The 25245-nt window shown below is 38.8% G+C and overlaps 1 protein-coding gene across 2 annotated transcripts; it reads right to left on the bottom strand.

Annotated features, from left to right (window-relative positions):
• On the bottom strand, nucleotides 1-25245 carry WDR26 (WD repeat domain 26). Of its 2 annotated transcripts, XM_088525975.1 has the most exons (15): nucleotides 24923-25245; nucleotides 23676-23775; nucleotides 23504-23560; nucleotides 16675-16811; nucleotides 15737-15834; nucleotides 14808-14964; nucleotides 13101-13157; nucleotides 10042-10180; nucleotides 8179-8319; nucleotides 6800-6919; nucleotides 5810-5955; nucleotides 5238-5316; nucleotides 4496-4625; nucleotides 1542-1727; nucleotides 1-722 (listed from the first exon to the last, which is right to left on the bottom strand). In XM_088525975.1, exons 1-15 carry the CDS (start codon nucleotides 25243-25245, stop codon nucleotides 697-699), a joined length of 1896 nt encoding a protein of 631 aa, XP_088382101.1. In that variant the 3' UTR covers nucleotides 1-696. The 2 variants fall into 2 exon arrangements, with proteins under 2 accessions (XP_088382101.1, XP_010215569.2); XM_010217267.2 differs by lacking the exon at nucleotides 13101-13157.

Here is a 25245-nt window from a genome sequence, read left to right as displayed (position 1 = left end):
TTTTAATCCTATAAATAATTTATTTTTAAAAAATTGTGCTGTTAACCCCTGTGCAGGGCAACGAGCTATGTGAAAAGTACAAAACTTTTTGTCAAATGTGATATTGAGAGTGCTCTTGACATAGTTCATTGGTTGATCTCAATTTATATATATACTGCGCAACGGGCAAGGCTAGAATCCATGAACCAAGCTGCAAAGATCTCAAGCTAAGTAAGGCGGAGAGAGATTTGAGAAACAAGAGAAGGAAATACTTTCCTATCCAATGTATACTCTTCAGACTAAAGCACTCTTTCTATCAAGCCTTCTAAACTGTTAAATAAAGTGTTCCAAACAAGCATTTAAACTTCATTACACAGAAGAGCAACAAGAACAGTAGCCTGCCAGACAAAAAGGCAGGAGGGAAAAATATATATACTGAGTTCAATGGTTAGCCTGAATGTAGCACAGTTCTTCACAACCGATGGGGCGGTAATTTCAACACAGTGTCCAACAAAGTTCTAACGACGTGCTTCATCTTGACTGGTTACTATGAAGCAAGGTGGTAAATGTTTGGCCCCAACTGGGCTTCAGAAATGGTTCTTTTTCATGACGAGCATGTCTGTCCAGCTATCAATCATGTTTGTTTGCACCAAATCCCAAGCCATTTAAAATACGACTAATTAAGTTAAACTGAAGTCGTCTGCTCCAAATTCGCCATCAACTATCCATGCTACTGCATTCCTCTGAGCAAAAACAAAAATACAAGAGAAAGAAATCATATCTTCTTGAAGAATGTACCAACAGTTCAACGTTTCTATTACAAGATCATTAATACAGATGTTTTACTGAGCATGCATTAGTCAATAGTGCTTATCTTTACACAGCAACTAAATCACATGCTAAAAATAGCCTACCTTAAAGGAATGACTACTAGTGCCTAAAGATTAATTCAGCAGGTTAGCTGCTAGCACATTAAAGTTACCTCTTCCAAAGAGGCATACCAATAAATAACACACATTTGCACACAAGCTCCAGCAAAGCAAGCTAACAACAAAGATGCCTGTCATCCCTTGAAGACTCCTAAGTTGTTAGGCATGAATCCATGCATCTAAACTTTGGCTGTAGATACATGGCTATGAGAAAACCAGAGTTCCAACTGGCTTGATTTTTATGAAATTTCCAACTGATTTTCTGGAGAAACCAGGAAAAAATAAGCAAGCATGTAACTTGGGAAAAACAAAAGGGTGCGTTTAGGCACTGGGACAAACACTTATTTAGATCTCATCTATGTCCAGGAGAGAGAGTGCTAACTGTTAGGAAACACTCTGTGCTCTATCAGCTTTTAAGGTGCAAAGACTTCAGTCTCCTGACTTGGCAAATTCTTTCTGCAGGCATTATAATTCAATGGTTAAACTACATGATTTACATTTTTAATAATGCTGTAGGTATTTAAAGCACTAGCAGCAACATTTGAGAAGTCTACAGCAAACAAAGCCCACTAAACCCACTGCAGTTTTAGTAGTTAGAACACACACACAGGGGACTGGTTTTGTTTTTTTTACCTTCAATATCCTGGTTGTCTACGAAAGGCGCTGGTCCCCATATTCTAACAGTGCCGTCGTCAGAGGCGCTGGCCATCATGGCTGGGATCTGCGGGTTCCAGCTCACACAGTTCACCGTGCGCGTGTGCCCCGTCAGCTCCGCTATCGGCAGCTCGCTACGCTTGTGCCAAATATAGACTTTGTGATCTAAAGAAAACACGCAGTTCAAGAAACATTATGAGAAATGTCGTTCTGAACAGACCACTGTCACGTCAAATCACACTGCCACACAACAAACTCTTGGCAGCTAAAATATCATTAATGTTGCAAATTCTACATCCCACTTCTGCTGGATGTCCATCAGCACTAACAAGATTTTTTTTTTCCCCTCCTAGAGTTGACCAAAACAATATGTTTTTTTGTTGGTTTTAAATGGGCAAAGCTCCTCCACTAATAGCACATCTCTCTTGGAATCTGCAAGTCTACCAAGCTTGGCATTTGAAGAAAATCTTTTCACTCTGATGCATAGCTAGAAAAATAAACTGAGCTATTCTAGAATTAAGCATATGGGATCATAACCTTATCAAAAAAAGGCTTGCAGAGTTATTTTGAACAATCATATTTATGTGCATTATAAAACTATGCATACTAAGGCATAACATCTTTGAACAACCATCTGTTGATGAGTAATAGATAAGGTCACAGCTCTGTAGTTAATGAAGGTTGTTTTGGTACCAAAGATTTAAAAATATTCCAGTAAAAGTACAAACGGAGAAGCAGGGGGACAGCAACTAAGCCTAAAGCCTTGAATATGAAGCTCTTGCTGACAGTCTGAAAGCAATTAATACATGTGTGATACTTAGAGATATGAATCCCTATTTAAAAAAGATTCAATGAACAGCCCTACATGTTTTATTTTGTGATAAGAAGTTTTTAATTATTTCTACTGACATATGAGAACAGTGAACCAGTCAAACATTTCAATGTAATTTTTAAGTGCTACTGGTCTAATAACCAACTATATTTAAGAGTAATGATTCTAAACAAAGAATTCTTTTTGCTCAAACTGTACATTAACAACCTTTAACAAACCTGGGAGTTGATCTCTCTAGGAATGTCTTTGGAGTCTTCCAAATGGAGCTATGTGAACTGAACTAGTACATATTACTAGTTATATACAAAAGCCTAGTATTTAGTCCTGGGAAATCAAAGGAAAGCACTTTAATGTAGAAGTCATTCTAAAGCCTTAACAGACAACACACTCTTCCGCTATTCCTCCTCCCAGCCCCTTACAAAACAAACTTGCTCTCTGACCTACCTGCTAGAAGAGCATCACAGAAGCACGTGATAACTCAATTGTCTTCTGCTGAATTTGAGTAAAATACCACTACAGCATTTGTACTGATGCAATTGTCCCAGTTGTGCTTACGTTCCACTTACGATTGAGAGACTACATATCCATGCTATTCAGCAAATAAGAAAATTCATTCTCTGCTTAAACACTGGACACACAAGCCTCTGCTACCTGGGAGAATCAAAGCCTAAACACAAACCAGGATTTTGGTGTTTGTCAGAATCAGTGTATTTAACTATAGAAAAACAAGACAGCTAGATTAAGGCAGCGGTCTATTTCTCTCAGACAGACATCTGTTTCTTTCCTATTGATGCAAGTGTTAGAAAAAAACCCTATCCAGACAATAACACACCCTTTTTCACTTAAGAAGCTATGACCATTCTTTTTTTTTTTTTTTTAATATACATAGAAAGTCTTTCACATCAGCCACATATTCAACAATTCAGTCAAGAGCTGCAGGCAGTCCAAATGTAAATAAGGCACCATCAGCTTCAACTACAATCAAGTACTTTTTTTTAAAAAAACAGCGAAACTTAGAGAAAGCTGTTCTTAAGATAATATTTTTTTTCAAAGTCATCACCACACCATGTCACACAAAATAGTAGGTCACAAGCAAAATGCCCACAAAGTGAGCAGAGAGAGAGAAGGAAGAAAAAATAAGAGAGATTGGTGCACTGTATGTGCACCATATGTGCACATCATCAGTGGAGCTCTACACACATGTTCTGAACTTTCTGGTACTCAAGCCTCACACCAGGGATCTGGCTCAAGGATGAAGGGACACTGGGATTGGAGATGCTGTCCTTCAGTCACTATCTTCCACTGGGTCCGGTCAGAGTGGGAAGGTTGGTTTGATTTTAGATGCATCTGGGTATTTTCCAAGTCCCTTTATCCTGGTCAACATTTCCTAATAGCTGTGAGTTACTTCATACAAGAATTGATTACTTATCTGGTATGCACAAATTTTTGCTTGAATTTGCAGGCTTGAATTTTACTTGACCTTGATGGGAGGTGATGGGACTACATCAGCAACAGAACCAAACCAATTGAAGATAAGTAGCATTAACTAATTCCTGCTCTATCTACAGTTTTATTAGAAGACATCACAAGCCTTTGATCACCAGGATACCCTACCATAAATACTACATCAATAACTGCTTCACTGGACACCATTCCCTTCATATACCGAAATTAAAATAATTTGGCCACACCTATCATGAACATGTAGATGAAGCTGTTACTTCCAAGAAAAAGTACTTCTGATTCAAACCATGAGTCCAAGTGTCATACTGTTTAAAAAACAAAACAAAAACAAACAAAAAAACACCTCTAGAAGACTCCCTCCACTTTTAATTAAAACTATGCAGATGGTCTGTCTGAAAGGAGCAAGACAGAAGATTAATTATGCTTTCTACTAGCACTAGCCTCTCTAAAGATTTTTTTCCCCCTTCTAACACACTTATTTTTTGAAATATGCAACAATCTCATTGCTGCTCAAACGGTTATTTAATGAACCAGTTGCTTGCTTTAGAGATTGACAGCTGCTGGCACGAACACTGTATGAGTAGATACAGGAAATAAATGATGTGCCACTTTTCTGCAAAACGGGGGATGCTATTACCTTCACTGCCACTCGCGATGAAGTCTTCGTTGTGACCTCCAAAACACGAGTGGATTGTGTAAAATCCTTGCGTAACACCTTGATATTTTCTCACTAAAACTCTGTCTTGTAAGTCCCATAAGTGAACTCCCTGGGAATAAGAAGTAAAGAAAACGTTATCATTAAACATTATCTATTGTCATTCTTGAAATATTTCAAACAATGAAAAACAAAGTACACTACTATAGCCAACTTCATTACTGTTAACAGCTCAAGCAAGTAAAGGTGAATTACTAGCTATACCAAATTACTAGCTTACATTTCCTTTCTATAGTCCCTTCTATTTCAAAAACTTCTATTCTTATTCAAGTTAAGAAAAAATAAACACCACCAAAAAACAACCTCCAGAAGTCCACAATTCTCAGAAGAAATAAAAATCTTCCAACAGGTAAAGACTGTGAAATATCAACACCTCAACCGTTGCTGTACCTGGCTTCCCAACACTACACTCAGATATTAATATTCAATAGTATATAGTTCACAGTATGAAACTCTTGACTATAAATCAATGTGAAAATTGTTATTAGGAATAAGATCACCTTCTTGTCAGAGAATGTTATTCTGTACTTGTGAGCATTGAGGTCTTCATATTATGTGAAATGCAACTGATTGATGGCAAACATCCCAAGCTCCATCAAAATATTGCAAAAGGCTTACCGGCTATAAGCAGGTTTATTTGCACTTCCATTTATCATCAACTCACCTGAGTTGCTACATTTAACAAAGCTAAACGGCCATTTTTTGAAATAGTAAATGACATAATAGGGTGATCTTCTTGTACTCTGAAATTACAAAACGCATCAGTGTTAAGAATACATTTAACCAAACAGTAACACCACATCAAAAACAGAAGGCATACACTGCTTCTGCAACATTATCAGCGATAAACAGTTTCAAAGTTGAAACTGCCTTTGAAATTAGGCATGTATTCCATACGAGCTAGGTCTGCAATAGCCTGCTTGCATTACAATGAATCCCAAGACTCATACCCAACTCCCAACTCCTGCACAGATCTAAAATGGGCCAGGAATTGTGAGGTATAAAGAAAACTCTAGAATGAGATTTAGAAACATGCACAAGAAACCCACTCCAATGCTTAGAAAGTTGTTTGTAACAACTGATCTTATCCTCTTTGCTGCATCTCACACTCACTAATTCCTATTCCATATTATATATGGCCATAGTAAGAACATCTTTCCCACCCTGGCACATAACCCCATTCTTAATCTTCTCATGATAAGAACCAGGAAGAAAACAGATGAAAAAGGTATTTACATGTTCCTGTCTGTAAGATCCTCAAAGTTATAACCCCGAATTCGCTGGTGTGTGTCCGATGCTAGAACAGTTTTTCCATCACTCAAGCACCAAAGGCATTGTACTCTCACCCCTTCCCAGGAGTCAAGTAGATTACCATCTAAATCCTGGTTACAGAAGAGAGAGAAAGAACTGTTAGTCTTGGACTTCTGTCAAATTCCGTGACACATGTATTTTTGTCTCCTCTTCACCCAGTTGCTGCAGAAAGTGGTATTAGCCTGCAGCAGAGATGACTTAGATTAGGACATGCCTTGGGTTAACCGAGGGTTATTGTAGATACCTGTTCTGGAGAACTGAAAATCCATTTATTTCCTCCTGCTTGATCATGTAACATCTAGTTCATGCCAGAAAACAGATGTGCTGCCTAACCTTGGTGGGGACAGAGCTTTGCATATCACCTTGTTATGCAGGGCATTGATTCCAGTAACAACAAATGCAGAGTAAGACTAAACCACCACCCAAAACCAGCACTTCAAGTAATAAGGTTTCTATTTTGATCTTCCATTTATGGTAAGCTAAAACAGCTTTCAGAAAGTAAAACAACATAGCCAGAGTTCTACGAAACACACAACTTTTGTGGGCAAAGGCACTACTTTTTAATTAATACATTTTTCAGAGCAGCTATTAAAAAAGATTCCTGGTGCAAAAATTCTCCTTTAAGTAGGAGACTCTCTAAGAGGTGCTGAACCTTTCTAATTGCTACAAAACAAAGAAAAGTGCTGCTGGAATACTAGCATTAATGCACTGCACTGCTTTTGAATTACAGAAGATTACAAATAATTTTTTTCATATACATAAACTGCAATTTCTGAAGATTAACTTAACTTTTAGCACATGCATGCACACGCAAAGACAGACAGAAAACCTCGAAAGATATGTACCTCACATTTCACCGTGACAAAACCTTCATGCCTAGCTTTGTTTTCAAGGAGACAGATGGAGAGTACTCACACACTGATAGAACTGTCCACGCTGACCTCCTGTGACAAAGCGCTTCCCATCAGGATTCCAGGCCACACTTGTTAAACTGTCTTCATGAGACTGGCTCATCTTTGTCCTCAGCTCCCCAGTCTGGAAAATAAACAGATGGCTTGACCTTATACCAACCAGCAGACCCATTTCTCAAAAGGCATGGGTAAGTTCACCTGACACATGCTGTGTCTGGCAATAGGTATGTTTCATCGTATTAATTAGAATTAAAGAGAAATGTGAATCTATAAATACTGACACTCAATCAAACATGTCCAGAAACCTCTGACTTTAGGGATATCTCTTTTTTTTGTGCCTCAAATCAGGAGAGATGAAATACATGGCAGGTGCATCAGTAAACTCAAAGAAAATTATTTTTTAAAAAGGAATTTTAAAGAAGTTGAAAAATGCAAGAGAACCAATAAAACATAAATATGGAATAGAAGAAAAATATGGAAAATGAGGAGGCAGAAGACAAAAAAAAAAAAAAAAACACACACACTAGAGATGATAAAAATAGCTTTGAGTAAGCAGGGGGAGTAAGAGTGTTTAGAACATTTTTCTTCCCAAACTGAAGCTCTCCATGCCAAAGTTTTGCTTTCATCCCTGAGCTATAATGCTACTGCTCCACAAGACAGCCAATATACACTTACCACCACCAAAACTATAAGTACTTATTTCCTCTCCTTTATGCCAGCCCTGGTACTCTTCACTGAGCCAATTTAATTAATTAAAACAGCTGAAAAGTCTCCAAAGAATGAAAGAAAAGGGAAAAAAACGTTTCAGGAAGCTAAATTACTCCAGAGTACAAGACAATGCTAGACTAATACACAGCCAACAACAGAGGCAGGGGAAGCTTTTATATCAACACAGCTGCACATAAGAACCAAAGCAAAACAGGATTTTTAAACTTAAGACAATGGCCAAATTCTGTAGCATTTAATTGAAAGAAAGTCTTGAGATTATAAATTTAAGCCTCTCTGGACCTTCCTTTAAAATCTCTGGGAGACTTACACGACATGAAAAATAAGCTTTTATTTTTGCTACTCGTTCAATTCTCCCATAACTCTGCACCCCTCCAGGTCAAACTCCTGCCCTTTGTTTTTCTTCATTAGCTTTCTCTGTTATTCTCTTCAGTAGCTCTCCAAGGTGCTACAGATTTAATCCATCTTTTCCTCAAAAACTACTAGTAATCTATTAGGCTGTCATTTTTCAAAACCGGGAGAAAGATCACTCTTTCACATTCACACCTTTGTAGAACAAGCTTTCTGAAATGACTTCCTTTATGGTTACATATTTAAATATTTGAACAAAGTCAGCAGGCTGATGAAGTTTTATTTTTACTCCTAGGCACCACTCACTTGTACATTCCAGAGCCAAAGTTCAGAACAATCATCTGGGCCACAGGCAACAAGATAGTTGTCATCTGGACTCCAAGCAATGTAAGAGACCCCGTATGCGTGACCTTCTAACGTCTTAAGCAGTTTTAGTTGATGAGTATCCTGAAACATGAGAGAGATGCTGTTAAGACAATGCAGATGAACTCCTTGGAGGTTCTGCATGCACACTGCGTCCAAGCACAGCATGGAAAGTTTGCACAGAGGAACTTGGCACCTGCTTCTTAAGAAGTCACATGAGTTTTCTCAAAAAGTAGCTGCTAGTTTACCAAGTAGACCCATAAAAAGAAAAAGCAAAGCATGCAGAGCAAATGTAGTAGGGATCCTGTTTCCATCTCCCATAATTTTGAATGTGGAATTCACAAAAGGTTGTTGCATACACTATGTATGTTACATAACATTTGATATAACAGGAACCTCGCAGGCTAGAACAAGTCTCTACATTTGCTGGAATAGAAAAGTACAATTATCCAGAGTTTACAGAATGAAGTTACTTTCTTAAAAAAAATAGCACAAACATGCTAGAAACCTGCTATGGTTAAGCAGTAGAGCTCCTAAAACCTTCATGAATGCTGAGAAGAAACATCCTACTGCTGCTTCTACAAGCAGAAGGCATCTTGTGCATGTTGGTCAAGCAAGAGACTTTATGGAAAAAAAATAGAGAGCTTGAGCTTTGTTCTTATTTCAGAAGTGCTGCCTAGAACAAGTTGTGCATCTCTTCTGCCAGAATTAGTGGGAGAAGACACACACACATACTTTGCTCACAGAGCCTCTCGTTATCACCTTTGTGCCACCACTATTCTACTGCTGCCTTGACCAAGGAACTTGTAATTCAAAGCTTGTCAGAAAGCTTCAGTGACAGCTGCTTGCAGAACCACCACGCACACCAGCTTTCCCACTACAGACCACCCTTCAGTTCAGTAGCTGACCCTTTCAACAACAGCACACACATACAGAAAAATAAAAGAAAACTCCAGAAATTGTGTGCACAGGCTCTGGTTAGTTAGCTGGTTTCAGTTAGGGAACACTGACATTTTCACCCCATTTCTAGCAGAGTCAATTAAAACAGTCTTTGATTCACTGCTTAAGCTCTTTATTTACACAGTAATATATACAAGTAGGAAAGATATCCTGCAGCAACAAGATTTATATTTCATATAGGAAGAACAGTGCCAATGTTGGTATCAAAGCTAGAAATGCAGCCTGCAAAATGTGACTGGATATACTTTGATGTGTCAGTAATTTCTGGCAGGTGCTTAAATCTTAAACACAGGCAAATCACACAGTGACAACTAGCACAGTGGTGGACTAATGCAGTTTTAGTTCATCACACACCATTTTATAATATGACAAATGGTGGACTAAAGTATTTAGACCTAAAAATGTTAGTAGTAACCAGATAAAATAAACATGTGAAAAAGGTTAGTCAGGCATATACATCAAAAGTCTTGCTATTATATAGTCATTATAAGCACTAGGGAATAAAAGGCCATTTCTGCTCATGGCCATTCTCCTCCTTCCACTCTCACCCAGTGCTTCCTCCTTCCCAGTGATGCTGGTTAGAAGCACAGGGAAATCCTGCCTCAAAGCAGGCAACGGCTCAGGCACTAAAACTCCTCTTACATTCAGGCATCTGGTTTTCAGCTGTCTTCCTTACCTAACCTGGATCAGACTGATCTTCTGTCTTTCATAACCTGAAGAGATGCCCTAACCACTGGGCTACAGTAAGTTTTAGACTGCCTTATAAATAAAAAAGGCCATCCTAGCGAGAAAAAGTAAGGAGAGAAAGACAAGTCATGCACATTTTAGAAGATGTTGCAAACTTACTGGATCAACCTGCCATATAATAACAGTTGTGTCCTTTGATCCTGTTGCTAGTTTAGTGCCATCATTGGAGAATTTACAAAACCAGACTTCGTTACAGTGCTCCGTAAGTATCTGCTGTGTGTAGCACGGGAACTGTTTCCTGAGGAAGAGAACAAGGATGTATTAAACAGCTTCAGAAAGTAGCAAGACTTCATTTTTGCTGCTAGATAAATGACTACTTAAAAATAAAAATCTATTAGATGTGAAACCAGACAGTTTAGAAAAGCAGCTGCTTCAAACAAGTACAGGATGAAGTTTAGATGGAGAAAACATCAGGCTGCCAAGTGACTGCAGTTAACTGAAAGAATTTAGAGTTACTCTGATAATTTTTTCCCCATAATGAACTATGTTTTCGTGTAGGTTGGAATAAAACTGATCTTCTTAGAACAGTAACAGTTAATTCCTATATACTCCTGTAAGTACAAAGTATTGCAGTCCCAGGCTCATTGAGCCCTACAGAAAATATTTGGTGTGTTGTATGTACAGCTACTGAAAGTATCTAATGTTTTGTCAGATCTGTAGAAATGTTTCTTACATAACAGCTGAATAAGAACACCTTTTTCTTGTTTGTGATCTTGCAATAAGCTAGTGATTTTTGCCTTTATTCTATGTCTCCCCTCCCTCATCCCACTCTCTGGGCCAGAGAATCACATACAGCATCTAAGTATAACTAGCAAGGCACCATTATAAGCTTTCAACTGGTTTTCCCCTCACAAAATGCTGTGGATTTCATAAAATACTAAATGTTTATCAAGCTAAATATTATATACCTTAACTATTAACTAAACTATTAAACTATAGAAAGAGAAACTTGTAAAAAGTTTGACTTTCTATTGTAGCTAGCACTTAATCAGCCAGTTACACCAAGAAAGAGCAAAGGGCCAAAAGAATAAGTTCAGGTAACAAATTTTTTTTTTTTTTTTTTTTAATTTACAGGTCATCCGCTGTAGACCTAAAACAAGTCCAAGCTTTTCACACAGAGTGCTTTTCTAAGCAATACTGCAGTTATTACAGGCTAATTGTTCAGACACACTGAAAGGCCCTGCCAAACTGTTCACGTTTTTTCCTAAACAAAACCAGCCCCCTCCAAGCTCCCTCTTATACCGAGCTTTTAAATGGTACTCGGCCTGCCAGAGCAAAACCAGCCCACAATGGGACACAGGGACGCAACTATAGCGAGAAAACGCTGCATTGGTGTATGAAACACTGGAGATAAACAGGGAATTAACTCTTAGAATCACAGAATCCTTAAGGTGGGAAGGGACCTTTAGACACCTAGTCCCATGCAGGGACACCTGGAGCATGTGGCACAGGGTGGCATCTCCAAAGAAACAGGCAACCTATTCCAGTGCTCCGTCACCATCACTGTCAAGAAATTTTTCCTTAAGTTCCTGTGGAACTTCATTTAAAACAAAGTTTGGATGTACAAAGCTTTTAGACACCAGGAAAACTACTTCCTACCAGAAAAAGTGCCACTTAATACGCCAAACCCTGCCATTACATTTTCATTTACTAGAAGACACTTACTAGTTCCATGCTGAGAGAGCATTGAGACAACACTCAACCACCACCTTATCACAGCACAGAATAAACAACAAGCCACACACATCCACATCTGTGCTTGGCTTCCTCTTACACAGAGGCACAAGGCTGGTCTGCTCTCGCCTGAAGCTGACCAGGAGTTGCCTGGTTGCTGCTAAGGCCACACCAAAAAGCTGCATCCATGATGGAGAATGGGTTTTTTTGGGGTCTGGAGAGAGGCAAGCAAACCCTCAAATGAGTCCATGCTCCTACAGGAAGAGGATTGCATCATTATTTAGCCATAATCCAGTAAGTTAAATGTTTTTCTTCAGAGCTGCAATTGCTTCTTGAAGGTAAAAGAGTCTTTATCCCTAAATCCTACAGGGTACAAGGGACATAGTGCCAAGCCTCTTCAGCATATTTTATTGAAGAAAAAAAATAACAACTTTTCCATCTTAAGAAAAAAAAGCTCAAGTTAAAGTCCTAAAAAAGCAGCAGAGTAATGCCATAGTCCTCAGTCTTCACTCTAAGCAGTCTTTATATCCTGGGAAAGGTAACAGGCAGAGCCAACACAGTTGCTGCAGACACATCCCAATCCAGTTAGATCAGAGCTCACTCATGAAAAGTTCTCCTCACTTTATGGATGAGGCACAAAATCCAGCAAGTCTGACTTGACAGATCGTGGAGTTTATATTAAAGACACTTTCCACAAGTTAGCAGCAGTCTCAAAACAAGGAACTTAACATAGGAGTTTAACAGTTTCCATCTTAGATAATTAGGTATTAAAATGTAAAACCTCTTCGGGCCACAGTAAGTGTTGCATTACAAATTGTTCTGCACATAAATTTAAATCATGCTGTTCACATACCGATAAAAGGCTTCTAAAAGTCATCTGCTACTGTATTTACAAAGTTTTAAATTCTAAATTTGATCTCAAGCAACAGCTTCACTAATCCTGACACATACAATTAAAGATATACCCTCCACTTGTTAAGATACTCTTTTTCAAAATAGCTACATTAGCCCAGTAACTAAAAAACAGCATTCACCTCTTTCTTGGGCTTCAATGTCTGTTTCTAAAAACAGCCTAACTTGCATGAAAAAACAGGGCAGAATTCCACAAAAAGAGACTAGCTTTACAGCTCTCAAGAGTAAACAATAAAGTGAATACAAATTAAACAATTGCCCTCATCTACCTTCTATTACCCATCTCAGAAAAAGCAAGGAGAAAAACCCCTCATCTTCACTGTCAGCAGCTACTCCCTCCTATCTCCCACCCTTACCAAGGGATTAATTTTAGCCCAGCATTGTGCTCCCTAGTACAATCCATGCGTGCTCAAGCAGAGCACTGCCACAAGTTCAATACAGATTAGTCCCAACTCAAAAACGTGGAAGTTGTCAGTGTTCTATCATTTAAGCATTACAGAACTTGTCAAAACTATTAGACTGTTACTTCTGTGAGTTTAATCAAAATTTGGCTTCCACTGTCTTTAACTCACCTCATTATGCCCAAGCATTGCAGCATGTACAGCGCCCCACATACTGATCTCTGACCCCTGCAATAGGTAGGTACAAGAGGTTGAGTTGAGGACAGAATGGAAGCCTTTGTTTTGGGATGTTTCTTTTTTGGGGATGGGGGAGAAATTATAGCCATGAGTATGTACATATACATACCAATTGTGCTAGCCTACAGAGCACCACATTAGCTGAAAGATACTTTGCCAAACTTATGTCAGCAAGTAGATTCAGATGGCTGAAATTCAAGTACAGATTTGGAGCATATAGTATATTTTATATCTGGTTCTAATCTAGTTTATCTTCAGTAAACCATCTTTCACAATTTATTTGAATGCTCTTTGGGGGTTGATTAATCACAAACGAGCTAGGGAACATCAAGTGTTATGTACTTGCAGAAAGCCTAAAATTAAAAGTCACTACTTGCACTCAGTCTAATGTTAAGACTCATTTCTGAAGTAGCGAAGCCACAATTCCCGTATCTTGTCATCCAATATCTTTTTGTCATCCAATATCTTTTATAATTGTAAAGTCATTCATATGTCCACACATACACAAGAAACTGCTGCAATAGCATGAATCAGATGTGGCAAAAATGCAAGCTAGAAAATAGTCTAAGTTGTTACTCAAGTAGACGAAGTGCCCAAGACACTAACTTTTAAAACTTAAAGATGGCTTCAAGTAATAGGTAATGAAGTACTATTGAAATCTGTCAAAAATAAAATAAATCCAAGTAACCTGAGAACAGAAGTAAAAGCAGCTGGAGTTCAGAAAGTTTCTAAAAACAAGCTTATCAGCTAACCTTAACCTGGAAAAAGCTTCCCTGCAAGACTGAGTGTTAACTTACTACACCAAAAAGCACACAAGGGTATCATATCTGCCCCTTTTTGCTAGGTGCCTTATGATCCTAGAGCTTATAGCCCTTTCTTCCCCCCAATTACATCATGCACAGCAGTTTTCCCACAAGAGCTACAGGGGCACACTGAGGTGTTCGGTCCTCAATTGAGTTTTCCGTGGTTGAAAAAAAAAAAAAAAAAAAGCAGTCAAGTCAGCCATTTGTATGAAACAAAGTCTTCCTGCCTGATCTCCACAGGAAGATAGCATTTTTAAGGTTCAGGAGCAGGACTTTTTAAAATTCAAATAGCCTTAAGAACTAACACATACAGAAAAAAAAAAAAGTTCAATGTTTATACCTTTACAAATCTAAGAAAAATAGAGCTTTGTCAGTCATATTATGTATTAGATAGAACAGAGCAGAAACATGTAACAACATTCCTGCTTTAGTGTGCATCTAAAAATATATTACTATTAGGAGCTGAAGATGAAAGACGACCTCACGAAGCAGGTATGCTTTCTACAAGCTACTGAACTTAAAGACAGCCTGGGTAAGTAACGTACTAGTGATTCTCCAGTTATAACTCTGGAATCAGGTATTGATAAATAAACAGACTAGCTGCCCAAAGTCAAGCAACAAGCATTTAAGCCTTAGCATTGCAACATATTCTATTCATACAAATCTGACTAAAATCTTAAGCCTGTCCCTGTTATCCCACAGCCTATTATCAAATTCTTCTTTGATAACTGACAACCAAAACTGTATTCATATTCCTTTAAACAGCAGGTGCAATTAGAGTATTTAGCAAAAGACAGAGACATCACTGTCCATCTTAAAAATAGCAAAGGTTTCTTACCTACTACAAACATGGTCTATAAGCAGCGAGACAGAATCTAGATTATTATCTAGTTTGGTATTATGATATAGGCACCGATCCCGTTGTAGCTCCACAGCCTGACGCAGCAGATTCTGTAAACGCCTTGGAGGAAGCATCACTGATGGGGGTAGGTATGCTTTAGAAGAGTTATATAAAAAGATATATCAAAATCACATTACAAGTAAAAGCATATTTGAATGTTTTTGGAAGTGACTTAAAGTAATTACAACTTAAATGTTACAAGCAAGAGTGCACATAGCTTGTGAAGTTTATAGCTGCACAGCTGAAACTGAAAGAATAAACTTTTGGAAAGCAGAGCTGTATACAGAACATTTGTAGTTACAGTATGTTGTCCTGGCCAACAGGATCATTTACATGAACTTAATCAAAACTATATTTAAGAAAAAAATCTATAAAACTATGGAATACAGCATTCATGTTTGAGGGACTCTAACATCAATACTGCCCAAACACAACACTCTTAAGAGCTGAAAAATTTGTATTACATCAGCCACAAGGAACTGTGAGGCAAAACCATTACTCTAGTACAGTTTTACACCAGTATCAAGCAGTACTAGTATGAGGGTGATTATAGGACATTTAAATGACATACAACGTAGCTGGTATAGAAAGGAAGAAAAACTCTACACCAGATTATACTAGTTTTGCATGCAACATAGCTAAGAGGCCAGAGCTGCCGTTACAATGTCTCTTAGAGACAACATTAAGATTTAGTAGAGCAAAGTGCTGAAGGCACCTCTGCTCATCCTTCCTAATCAAGAACTACAGGAACACCAACAGGCAAATGCTATTTAAAAACAAAAATCAATTCCCTGGAATATGCAATTATGCATAACGTACTGGATTTACAAAGATGGGAATAAGTTCTAAACACTAGAACTTCTTACTCTGGAGTTTATCCAAAAGCTTAGATCTGGAAGCTGTTCCTTTCCCTTCCCACTCTGCTTTTGCACGCAAGTCTTCTGCATGGCTGCACATCAGATACCTGTTTAAAAGGAAAGAAAACAAGAAAAAAAAGGGGGGGAGAGAGCACACACAGTAACAGACCAAGTCTTCCTAGAATCATTCCTTCCAATTTTAAACGTGATATGTATCACAGCATTCTTCTTTCCAACTCTAAATATTTTGAAATTAACTGACTTAAAGACTGATGAGAACAATAGCAGGGACTATTCCACACATTCATACATCTTTTTTGAAACTAATGTCTATAAATTGCCAATACAAAAAAAAACCACACCACACACACACAGCGCACAGATTTTGGTGAAGACAAAACCAAACAGACCAAATGATATCTACCTACTTAAGAATACTTATTCATTTACAAGATGACTAACACTTTTCAAAAACGCACAACCAAACACATGTATGGATTGATCTGGGTTCCAGCACTATGAAAGTAAATCATAAATGAGTTACTTTCATCTAAAAGAACACTGTCTATGGAATGTTTTTCTTTACTCACTATTTTAAACAGCATCTCAAGCATCTCACTATTGCATGTTAATCGACAGGATAAGAGCTTTGATAAAATATAACTTCTTTTAAAGTGTCAGTAATTTTTTTTTTTTAAAAAGGCAGGTAGAGGAAGCATGCCTCTTAACTAGAGTTCTTCTGTTGATTTCAACAAGATTAGAGTGAGGCCCAAAGATGGGCAAAAAATGCCTTGCCTTCGTGCTGTAACTATTTCATTTACATTTATTCTCAAAGGCTTTTTAAAATATTTTAGACTAGAAAATAACAACCAGGTCTTTTTCTCTCCCAAGGTATAGAATTCCTTCGCAAATTCCATAGATAGAGCTCTCAAAAGCCAAACACTTACCCGCTGAGGACATGAATGCGTTCTGTATTATATTTCAGCGGTGTCAGTTCACAGCGTAGAACTTGAAGTGCCTCCAGAACCTTGCCATCCTCCAGGTATTCCAGGTACTTCTGCTGCAGCAGCAAAAACTTCATCCTCTGACATGACAGAAAGCAGCAGTCAGGGGAAAAAGGTTGATGGAAGTTTCAGAAAACGTTTGAGCCTAAACAGAACAGTAGAAACCATTCTACTATGCCCTTCAGAAATACAGCTATATGTTTATTAATTTATTTTTGCCAGGTTTTCAATAACATTGCAGCAATTAAGTTTTCCATGATTTTTTCCTGACTTACAGGGTTCCAAATGTCTTCCTGGCTCATTCCTTAGACCCTATCCCTCCCCACTTCAGCTTTTCTCCATTTCATGTCTGCACCTTTTCCAAGCCTGCATTAGATCAGGCTCCCAATCCCATGCTCGTTAAGCAAAAAAGCCCAAAGCAACTAACCACATATTTAATACTGCATGACAGCACAGAGCACACCAGGCCAACTCAACAAGTTCTCAGCTCCTTTATAAACAGAATGAGATTGGTTGTTTGCATAGCGGCATAACATACAGCAGTAACAAATTGACACTGCCCAAGGTCTTGTTTTGTAGTTCCAAGTTAAGTTGTTTTCCTGGGTGTTTCACTATTTTTCAGAAACTCAGAAATAACATAACTTCCTATATTTAAGACTTGCTTGATTCACTTTTCTCAAATATTTGCCGTACTTCATACTTTTTCTTTCATCTTCCAAGTCCTTTGGTCAAATCAAGCCCACTATTCAACAACTAACATCTGTGGATAAAAAGGCATTCGTTTACTACAATTAAAAACCTGGAGACCTAGGAATTTTATTGTAGCAACTTATTATATAGACATTTTGGGGATTGTTAGATGAGATCAGTTATTCTGAGTTTGCACATCTTCATTACTGCTAGTGGTTTTCAGAAGAAGAAGATATCTCAGGCCCACAAAACTCACCAAGTTAAGAAAAAAAATGTGTTCTTCAGCATATCAGTAAGAAATGATAATTAAGTGTAACATATCATATTCGTTTTTCTAATGCAGACAATAGTAGTTCAAACAGCAGTTTCCCTTGCTTCACCACATCTCAAGCACCTCACTATTTTCATGCTCATATTTGGTCAATGTTTACTTACTAGTTTTGAGCACACTGCTAGACCTCTTAAGTAAATGCATAATCAAGAAGCTGCATACAGTCCTGTTCTATTAAAGCTTGCAGGAAAGTCTTCTAAAGCCCCACAGTTAGAAATCAACTTCCAACACTGCTCACATCTTCAAAAGCAGCCCTGTTTAATACAGTTTTCATATACAAAGCTATTAACTTACCACACAGCTTTCTGAAGCATAAGAGATTACATAGTGAAGGTAATTACATTCAAGTATTTCTGTTCTGTACACGAGAGGCAAGCCCGTACTACATTCCTTATCCAGCACATTAGTTTCGTGTTTGGAATTGTTAGAAATGTGTATGAAAACAAAACACCACTCTGCAACTTTTCAAGGTGAGACATCACATTTTGGTGTTCCAATAGAGAGTGAAAAGAAAAATAAATAAATAATAATAAAAAAGAAGTCCCAAGCACTAATGTTAAACTACTCTTACCCAATTATTTAAAGCCTCAGCACGTGGTTTCAAGCACTAAGCCAGCAGCCCCACACTTTGCTTGCTTATAAACCAGCAGCAGGAGGGGCAAGAGCTTCCTTCCCTAGCCATGGACATGCTCAGAAGGTTGCATCAAGTATGCTGTTGTCGCATTCACGTTTTTCACTTATTTTGGTCACCTGATATTGAGTATCACCAACATTCAAAAATAATCCAGTATTTCTAGCCCTCAACAAGAATTATGCTTCCTCCAACTCTTCCTCCTCAGTCATGGCATATACTATTTATTAAATCACGTTGGCTTTTCCTCAGATGTGCTAACCTCTGTATCTTACTATTTTTCCTCTGTCCCTGCTTTTAGAACACGGCACATTAGTTTTCTTTTTACTTCCTTTTCCCTAAAGAATTTACTGTGAAGTCCCACAGTAGAGCTTTTGTACTGCCAACACCAACAATCCCATGGAAGCATGAAAACATACACCCTACCATGCAGTATGCTCTTGCCAAGTCTTCCAAAGAGGTGTAATTTCAGCTTTGAGTAAGAAAGAACATTTACCAAGAAAGTAATCAACACCATGCATGACTTTGGCTTAGTAGCAGACAAAAGCCTCCAGAACCACATAGCATGAAACACTTGGAGAATCAGAATAAAAGATTAGCAGTTTGAAATTGTGATTTTAAAAATGCAGGGACTAGAGTAGGTAAAATGTTCACAGGGAAACATCCTCCGAGCTATTTTGATAAATGCACCAAAATTGCCCTACACCCAGCACACTTGCTACGAGCACAAATACAAACTCTTTAAGGCAGAAGTCAGACTCCACTGACTTCACACCAAGTCATTTTGATATTAGGGCATTCATGACCTCCCACCACTCAGAAAAGACTTTTGTGCAAACATTGCCTCTTCTCTGATACAGATTCTTCTGACAAATTGAATTTTGTCTTCATTCTCTTAACTACTTCTATAGCACATACTGACAGTACTGCTAATTAATTCCAATTCTTCTCCATCTTCTCAGGGTAGACAAGCCCATTTAAAAGAACTGTATCTCTCCTAACCAAGCAACTTCTTCATAGAAGAAAATTGTTTATAATATTGACAATTATAGACTAAAAGCATAAAAGTCACCATTTAAGTATAACAGACGAAGAGCATCCAACTAAGCAGACGCAGTGTACCCACAAACAAAGCTTACTCCTGCATATTGCAAGCCAATTGACACTACATACAACACAAGTGCCTCATATTTGTTACTGTCTCAATGGTTGCACAGGAGATTCACCACCAGCGCACTCTTCGTTGCTGAATGATCTTAAATGGAAGATACTGCAGCTGCTCAGCTCACCACAACGATTACTCAGAATCCACAGAATATCCCATGCAGCAGCTCCATCACAGCAGCCTGTTTCCCTTCAGTTACTACTACATAAATCTGCTTTTTCAATGCTATAAAGAGGACAATAATGATACAAAGGTGTGCCGCTCATTTCCACAAACTACTGATCAAGTGTAAAGCAGTGATAACCGAAACAGACTTACAGGATTTTTTCTTTTTAAAGTGTATGTAGTGCTAGCATGCTTTCTCCAAACTGGAGCCTTACATTATTAAAGTGGGGGATTACTTTGCTGCTTTATCATCCTAATTGTTGGCAGAAAAGTCACTTGCAGAATGGCAAGTTCTAGAAAATTGTGCTCACACCATGATTCACCAGCACTAAGCAGCTGAAGTTGAAAGCCTGAACAAGTTACTTACAGCTGCAAAAATAATAGGACAATGTATCCTACCATAGTCCAGAAAACAGGCCATTCTGATCACTGGTTACAGCAGTGAATCTTTGGTAGTATAAAGACTAAAGCACACAGGAACCTAGTCTTGGGATTAGATTTGTTGTGGAATTTATTTTTGACCTGCATGTCTTAATAATAACAACAGTTTTATTATTGTCTGAAGAGTCAGGAATTCAAAATAAATAAGCAAACACTACTGAAAACTCCTATTTGAAATAAGAAAGGTAACCAAAAACCTACACTGAATTTATCGGCTGATGTTTCAAAACAGGCACCTAACAAATTATCTGATCATTCATAAGTTTCCAGCACCAAGATCCTATTTCCTATTATTTCATCTGGTAATGCAGTAAAATAACAACACTGATGATAAACGGCACTTCTAAAAAAAGAAGAGAAAAAAAATCTAAAACTTGTATTTAATATGTAAAGGCCAGAATATTCTGCACCTACAGGAATCAGCAACGCTTCAGTCACACCTAATCGTGTCACTTAAAAGCAATCCTTTCCCATGTGGCTTGTGCCTTTAATACTGGTGGCAAATCCATACACCACACAGGCAGGTGGAGCACTTCACTCGTACCACGAGACTTCTGTCGTTTTTCATGCTGGCTTTCCTACTGTGGGCAGTACAGTTCCAGTATTTGGGGAAAACCGCTCAAATAAACAAAAATAAAAAAGAAAGGTCAATTAGAAAGTATACTCTAGCTGACTACAGATGTATAAACCTCAGATGACTTCCCAGCTTCAACTAGTTACCCAAGATAGATGCCATAATATGCTTGGGCAGCCCTAAACAAAGCAAAGTGTTGGGCTGGCTCAGAGCTGGCATTTTCTAAGTGTTACTCAAGGAAAAATTATAGTTATCACGTCTGGTCCAATTCTAAACTTTTCTAACAACTTGTCTGAAGACAGCTGTACCTTAAAAACTAGATAAGCAAACGTGACTTATCACACACACACACACACACACACACTATACTACTAATATATAGGACCTAGTTGTGTAGACAAATAGGAAGAGCAGAGCATCTCTTCCCTCTACCATACATCCACATGCAGCGTTTAAAAAGTGGAGTAGTACAGATCGAGAACAGTCATTTCACCTTCACGCTTCTGATCTGTAGAACTGGTAGCACTATGAAGAAATAAGGAGATGAAAACAGAGACAAAACCTTCAAAATACAAGCAAATCCCCTTAAAATGACTCAACCTTCAAAAACAGCTGTTCTGGTTATTTTGACCAGGTCACTAAAGCTTTTATTTTTATACATACATTAAAAAAAAATATCAAAGCCACACTCACAACCTACTTAGTTAAATACTCTGTCACCCAAACTTACAGAAACTCATTCTTCCTGTTTGCACACATTTTTCAGATATCTAGTCATACCGTATGAGTAACAGGTATAGGAGTCAAGAAATCCAAAATCGCCTTTTCTGTTTTTTAAGCATTACCTGCAACATCATCTTGCTTGGACTTTCCCTAATCAAGACACTTGTCACTTTTTCTAGCAGTCCAACTTTGCTGCACTCTGGATTATGCACAGAGCATAACACATTCCTGCTTACCTGGAATGGTCTTTTGCTAGTGTTTTTTTGTTGTTGTTGTTGTTTGTGGGTTTTTTTTTTTTTTTTTGCTAATTACCAATTATAGCAATACCCATCCATAACCTCAACTAAGTTCAAAGGAAGGAGGGGAGGAAGGAGGAAGGAGTACACGTGCACATGACAGCAAACAAGATCTACCTAACTTTGAGAAAAAAAAGATAAAGAATAAATATATTTCCCATATTTCCTTATTAATAAGTACACTGAAGATCTTTAATAAGATTATCTGATTTAACTGGGACAAAGTTTCAGTACACAAGGAGAACAAAAAAAAAAGCAGTATTTAGTGAATTCAGAGATATCTCAGTCAAAAAAAATTACATAATCCAACATCTTAGTCAAGTAGTTAAACACCAGTGCTGATAGGAAAGGAACATACTTGCAGAATCCTCCAGATTTACAAAAGGGAGATGCCCCCACCCTGCAATGAAATTCTACTGCCAAGTATGCTGCTGATACGTAGTTAGATAAACCCTCTATCTCTAGGACAAAAATCAATACGTAAATAGAATAGTATGAAGCTGAGTAAATTCAAAAGCTGGAAATAGGAGAAAGTTTACCTCGATTACTATGTTCTTACCCACATACAATGCCTTTATACTTTCAAGATTCATAGTCTATATTGAAAGATGCATCCAATACTCTATCTCAGCAGCAAATCCTACACTTATTAAATCTGAGAAAGAAGAAACTGGAACACTAGTCTAATTAAAAAGTGCTAAGCATTAACCAGATTAACAGAACAAACTTCTCTCAAGTATTCTCTGATGTTTTGTTAAACATCTGTTTTTCCTACTTCACTTCCTGTTCTCTCTCTCTCTCTCCCTCCCCCACCAGACAGGAAATTGTCTTGACAACAAATGAATCAGCTAGAAGTAGAGCTCAGCAGCCATCAGCTGATTCTTCACTGTTTACAGGCACGGACACTTCAAAAAGCAGTGCCACTTTCCTCTTTCTAAGGGACCACTGCAGTTCTAACTACATTTCATTAGAATAAACATTTAAATACAATATAACAAGCTATTTGAAGAAGAGAGCTAAGTAACTAATTATTTTGATCTCAAGATTACAAAAGCAAGCCAAGAAACAGTATTGTATGTCAGCACACTTCCCCGAAATAACTGAACTCATAGCAAAACACATAATTGTTAAATCATGGGATCTACAAACCTGTTTCTAGATTCTTACTTGAGAGAGGAGGAGGAAAAAAAAAAGCCAGAGAGAAAAAAATACCCAAATAAAATACCCAAACAGCAAAACCAATACATTTACTCTCTAGAAGCCAACTGGAAAAACAACAATATTGTTCATATTCTACAGCAGCCACTATATTTTTATCCTATCACACTGCTGCCAACTACACATTAGTATTACTGCATTTTGTTCCCTCCATAGAGTCTAACCCAAATAAATACAAATCTTGTAAAGTATTTTAAATTTGAAATTTGCCTTCAAAATGGGCAGTTTCTACATAAACTGCCCTACTTTAGGACTGTTATAGGATTTATATTTTGGCAGTTAAGAATGTTTCAAGAAATCTTATCACTCAGTGCTGAATATCAGCCTTAATGCTTTTGGGCTTCCTATCACATTCTAAGAAAGAATATAAAAAAGTAAAATCAGTACAGCTTTTGAAATACCATGCGAATTGCTTAAAAACAAACGAGAACAACAAAAAAAATAAACAAGAACTATGGATGACTAACCCAAACGTGCAAGATTCCAGTGCTACAATTAGTCCACTACAAAGCTCTGAAATAGTCGAAGTGCCTCTTACCACAATTGCATGCGGAGAATGCACTAAGGCCTTAAGTTCATTCAGGTCGTTCTCAGCCTGCAGAAATTGGCATAAGGGAAAAAAAAAATGTATGAGGAGACTGGATTGCGAATTCTCTCACAGACACTATAAATTTAAACAGCGGCTAGTACAGTCCTAAGCCCTACGTTACCTTATCCCATTCTCCTTCCATGACATGATTGCGGAATTTGGTAGCAGAAGGATGTTCTAAACGACATCCTGACTCTTGCATGAGAAGATCAACAGTCTGGCTGCAGGAGAGATACAGTGTAAAAAAACCCGACCAGTTTTACCCTCACAAATACACCGCCTCCAATGACAGCAGTTTACCATAGTTAAAAGCAACTTTAACAGAGTAAGAACACTATGAGCAGACTCCGGAGCTTGTTTGGAAGATCCCCTCGAGTATCTGGGTCTAAAGCAGGCTGTGGATGAGCTTGAAAGCTCTGCTGGAATCTTGCTTCCCAGCCCCCACAAATGGGCATCCCTGAATAGGCTTCATGACAGGAAGATACAGGCTTCATGAAGGAAGATACAGACTGTAAACCTATTAGCTACTGCAAAGGATCCCTCCGCTTCCCCTCCCCAAAGGAGAGCAACAGAAAGGGCCATCACTACTTGGTCATGAAATACATGTGCAACAGGCCTTACTTTTTTTTCTTCACTATGTATTAGAGAACTAGCTGCTCCCTAAAACACAATAAGCAAGCTCCCAAACCTGCAGCCCTCCCCCTTTTACACTAAAAATAGCCTATTTACTGTGTTGTCATCTATGAGCAGTCACGAGTTGTGTGCTGCCATAAACTTGCCTCTTGTGTCAGGGGCGATTTATTTTATGTCTCGAGCTCTGTACGACTGAGCCGACCCATCCCACGCTGCCACCAACATGGGGCTTGGAGCAGCTACACAAAGGCCTTGCAGAGCTTCTAGCTATAGCCTCCTTCCAGGATTATGATACATTCCTGGCTTTACTCATAAAAGTCAATATACATATCTATAGCTCTACCTATCTATACATATAGATAATAAGTTCTTAGACTTCCTCTCTCCACTGGGAGGGTTTTTCCCCTGATTTTAAGGAAGGACCAACATAATAAGATTATCCATGGACTGGATGCCAGTATCAAAAGCAAATATCCAATACAAGCTTACAGAGCCCTTCACTGTTTGGGGGGAGGATTTTTTTCTTAGAGATAACAAATAAATAAAGAGCGGCCTACGGCTAGTTTTGTTTTGTCGGGATCCTGCGAGCTGCCACACGGTGTCTCGGGGCTCATCTGCACCCCAGGCTGGGCCGAGGGCTCCGGGGTGTTTACAGCAGCCACCGACGGCAGTGCTGGCGCCGACCCGAGGCGAGACCCCCGGCGTCTGGGCCCCCCTCCCGCCGCCGCCACTTACTTGAGGCCGAGGCCGTGCAGGTGCTGCCCGATGAGGCGGATCACGTCCTCGTCCGACTGCGAGAGTCGCTTCTTCTTCTTGAGGCCGCCGCTGCCGCCGCCGCTGCCCAGCTCGGCGGCGGCCGCTGCGGGCCCGGCGGCGGCCGGGACGCCGTTGTTGACGCCGCCGGCGGCGGGCAGGAGCCCGTTGGCGTGAGCCAGCTGCTCGGCGGCGCCGGGGCCCGCGGCCGCCTCGCCGTTCTGCGCGCCCGGGCAGCCCAGCTCTGCGCCCGGCGGCGGCGGCTGCTGCTGCTGCTGCCCGCCTCCCGCGCCGTTGGCCTGCAT

Source organism: Tinamus guttatus, unplaced genomic scaffold (genome assembly GCF_059628265.1).
Source record: "Tinamus guttatus ecotype Peru unplaced genomic scaffold, ASM5962826v1 Tinamus_guttatus_pri_ptg000241l, whole genome shotgun sequence".
Classification (NCBI taxonomy): Eukaryota; Metazoa; Chordata; class Aves; order Tinamiformes; family Tinamidae; genus Tinamus; species Tinamus guttatus.
The sequence above is the reverse complement of the archived record's forward strand: the minus strand, read 5'-3'. Positions and strand labels throughout refer to the sequence as shown.

Coding starts and splice junctions, on each gene's coding strand:
- WDR26 (XM_088525975.1), bottom strand. CDS start 25,245: ATGCAGGCCAACGGCGCGGGAGGCGGGCAGCAGCAGCAGCAGCCGCCG. Junction 5,956..6,799: donor GTGGACAGTTCTATCAGTGT/GTGAGTACTCTC, acceptor TTCTGTAACCAG/GATTTAGATGGTAATCTACT. Junction 723..1,541: donor AGACAACCAGGATATTGAAG/GTAAAAAAAACA, acceptor GTTTTTGCTCAG/AGGAATGCAGTAGCATGGAT.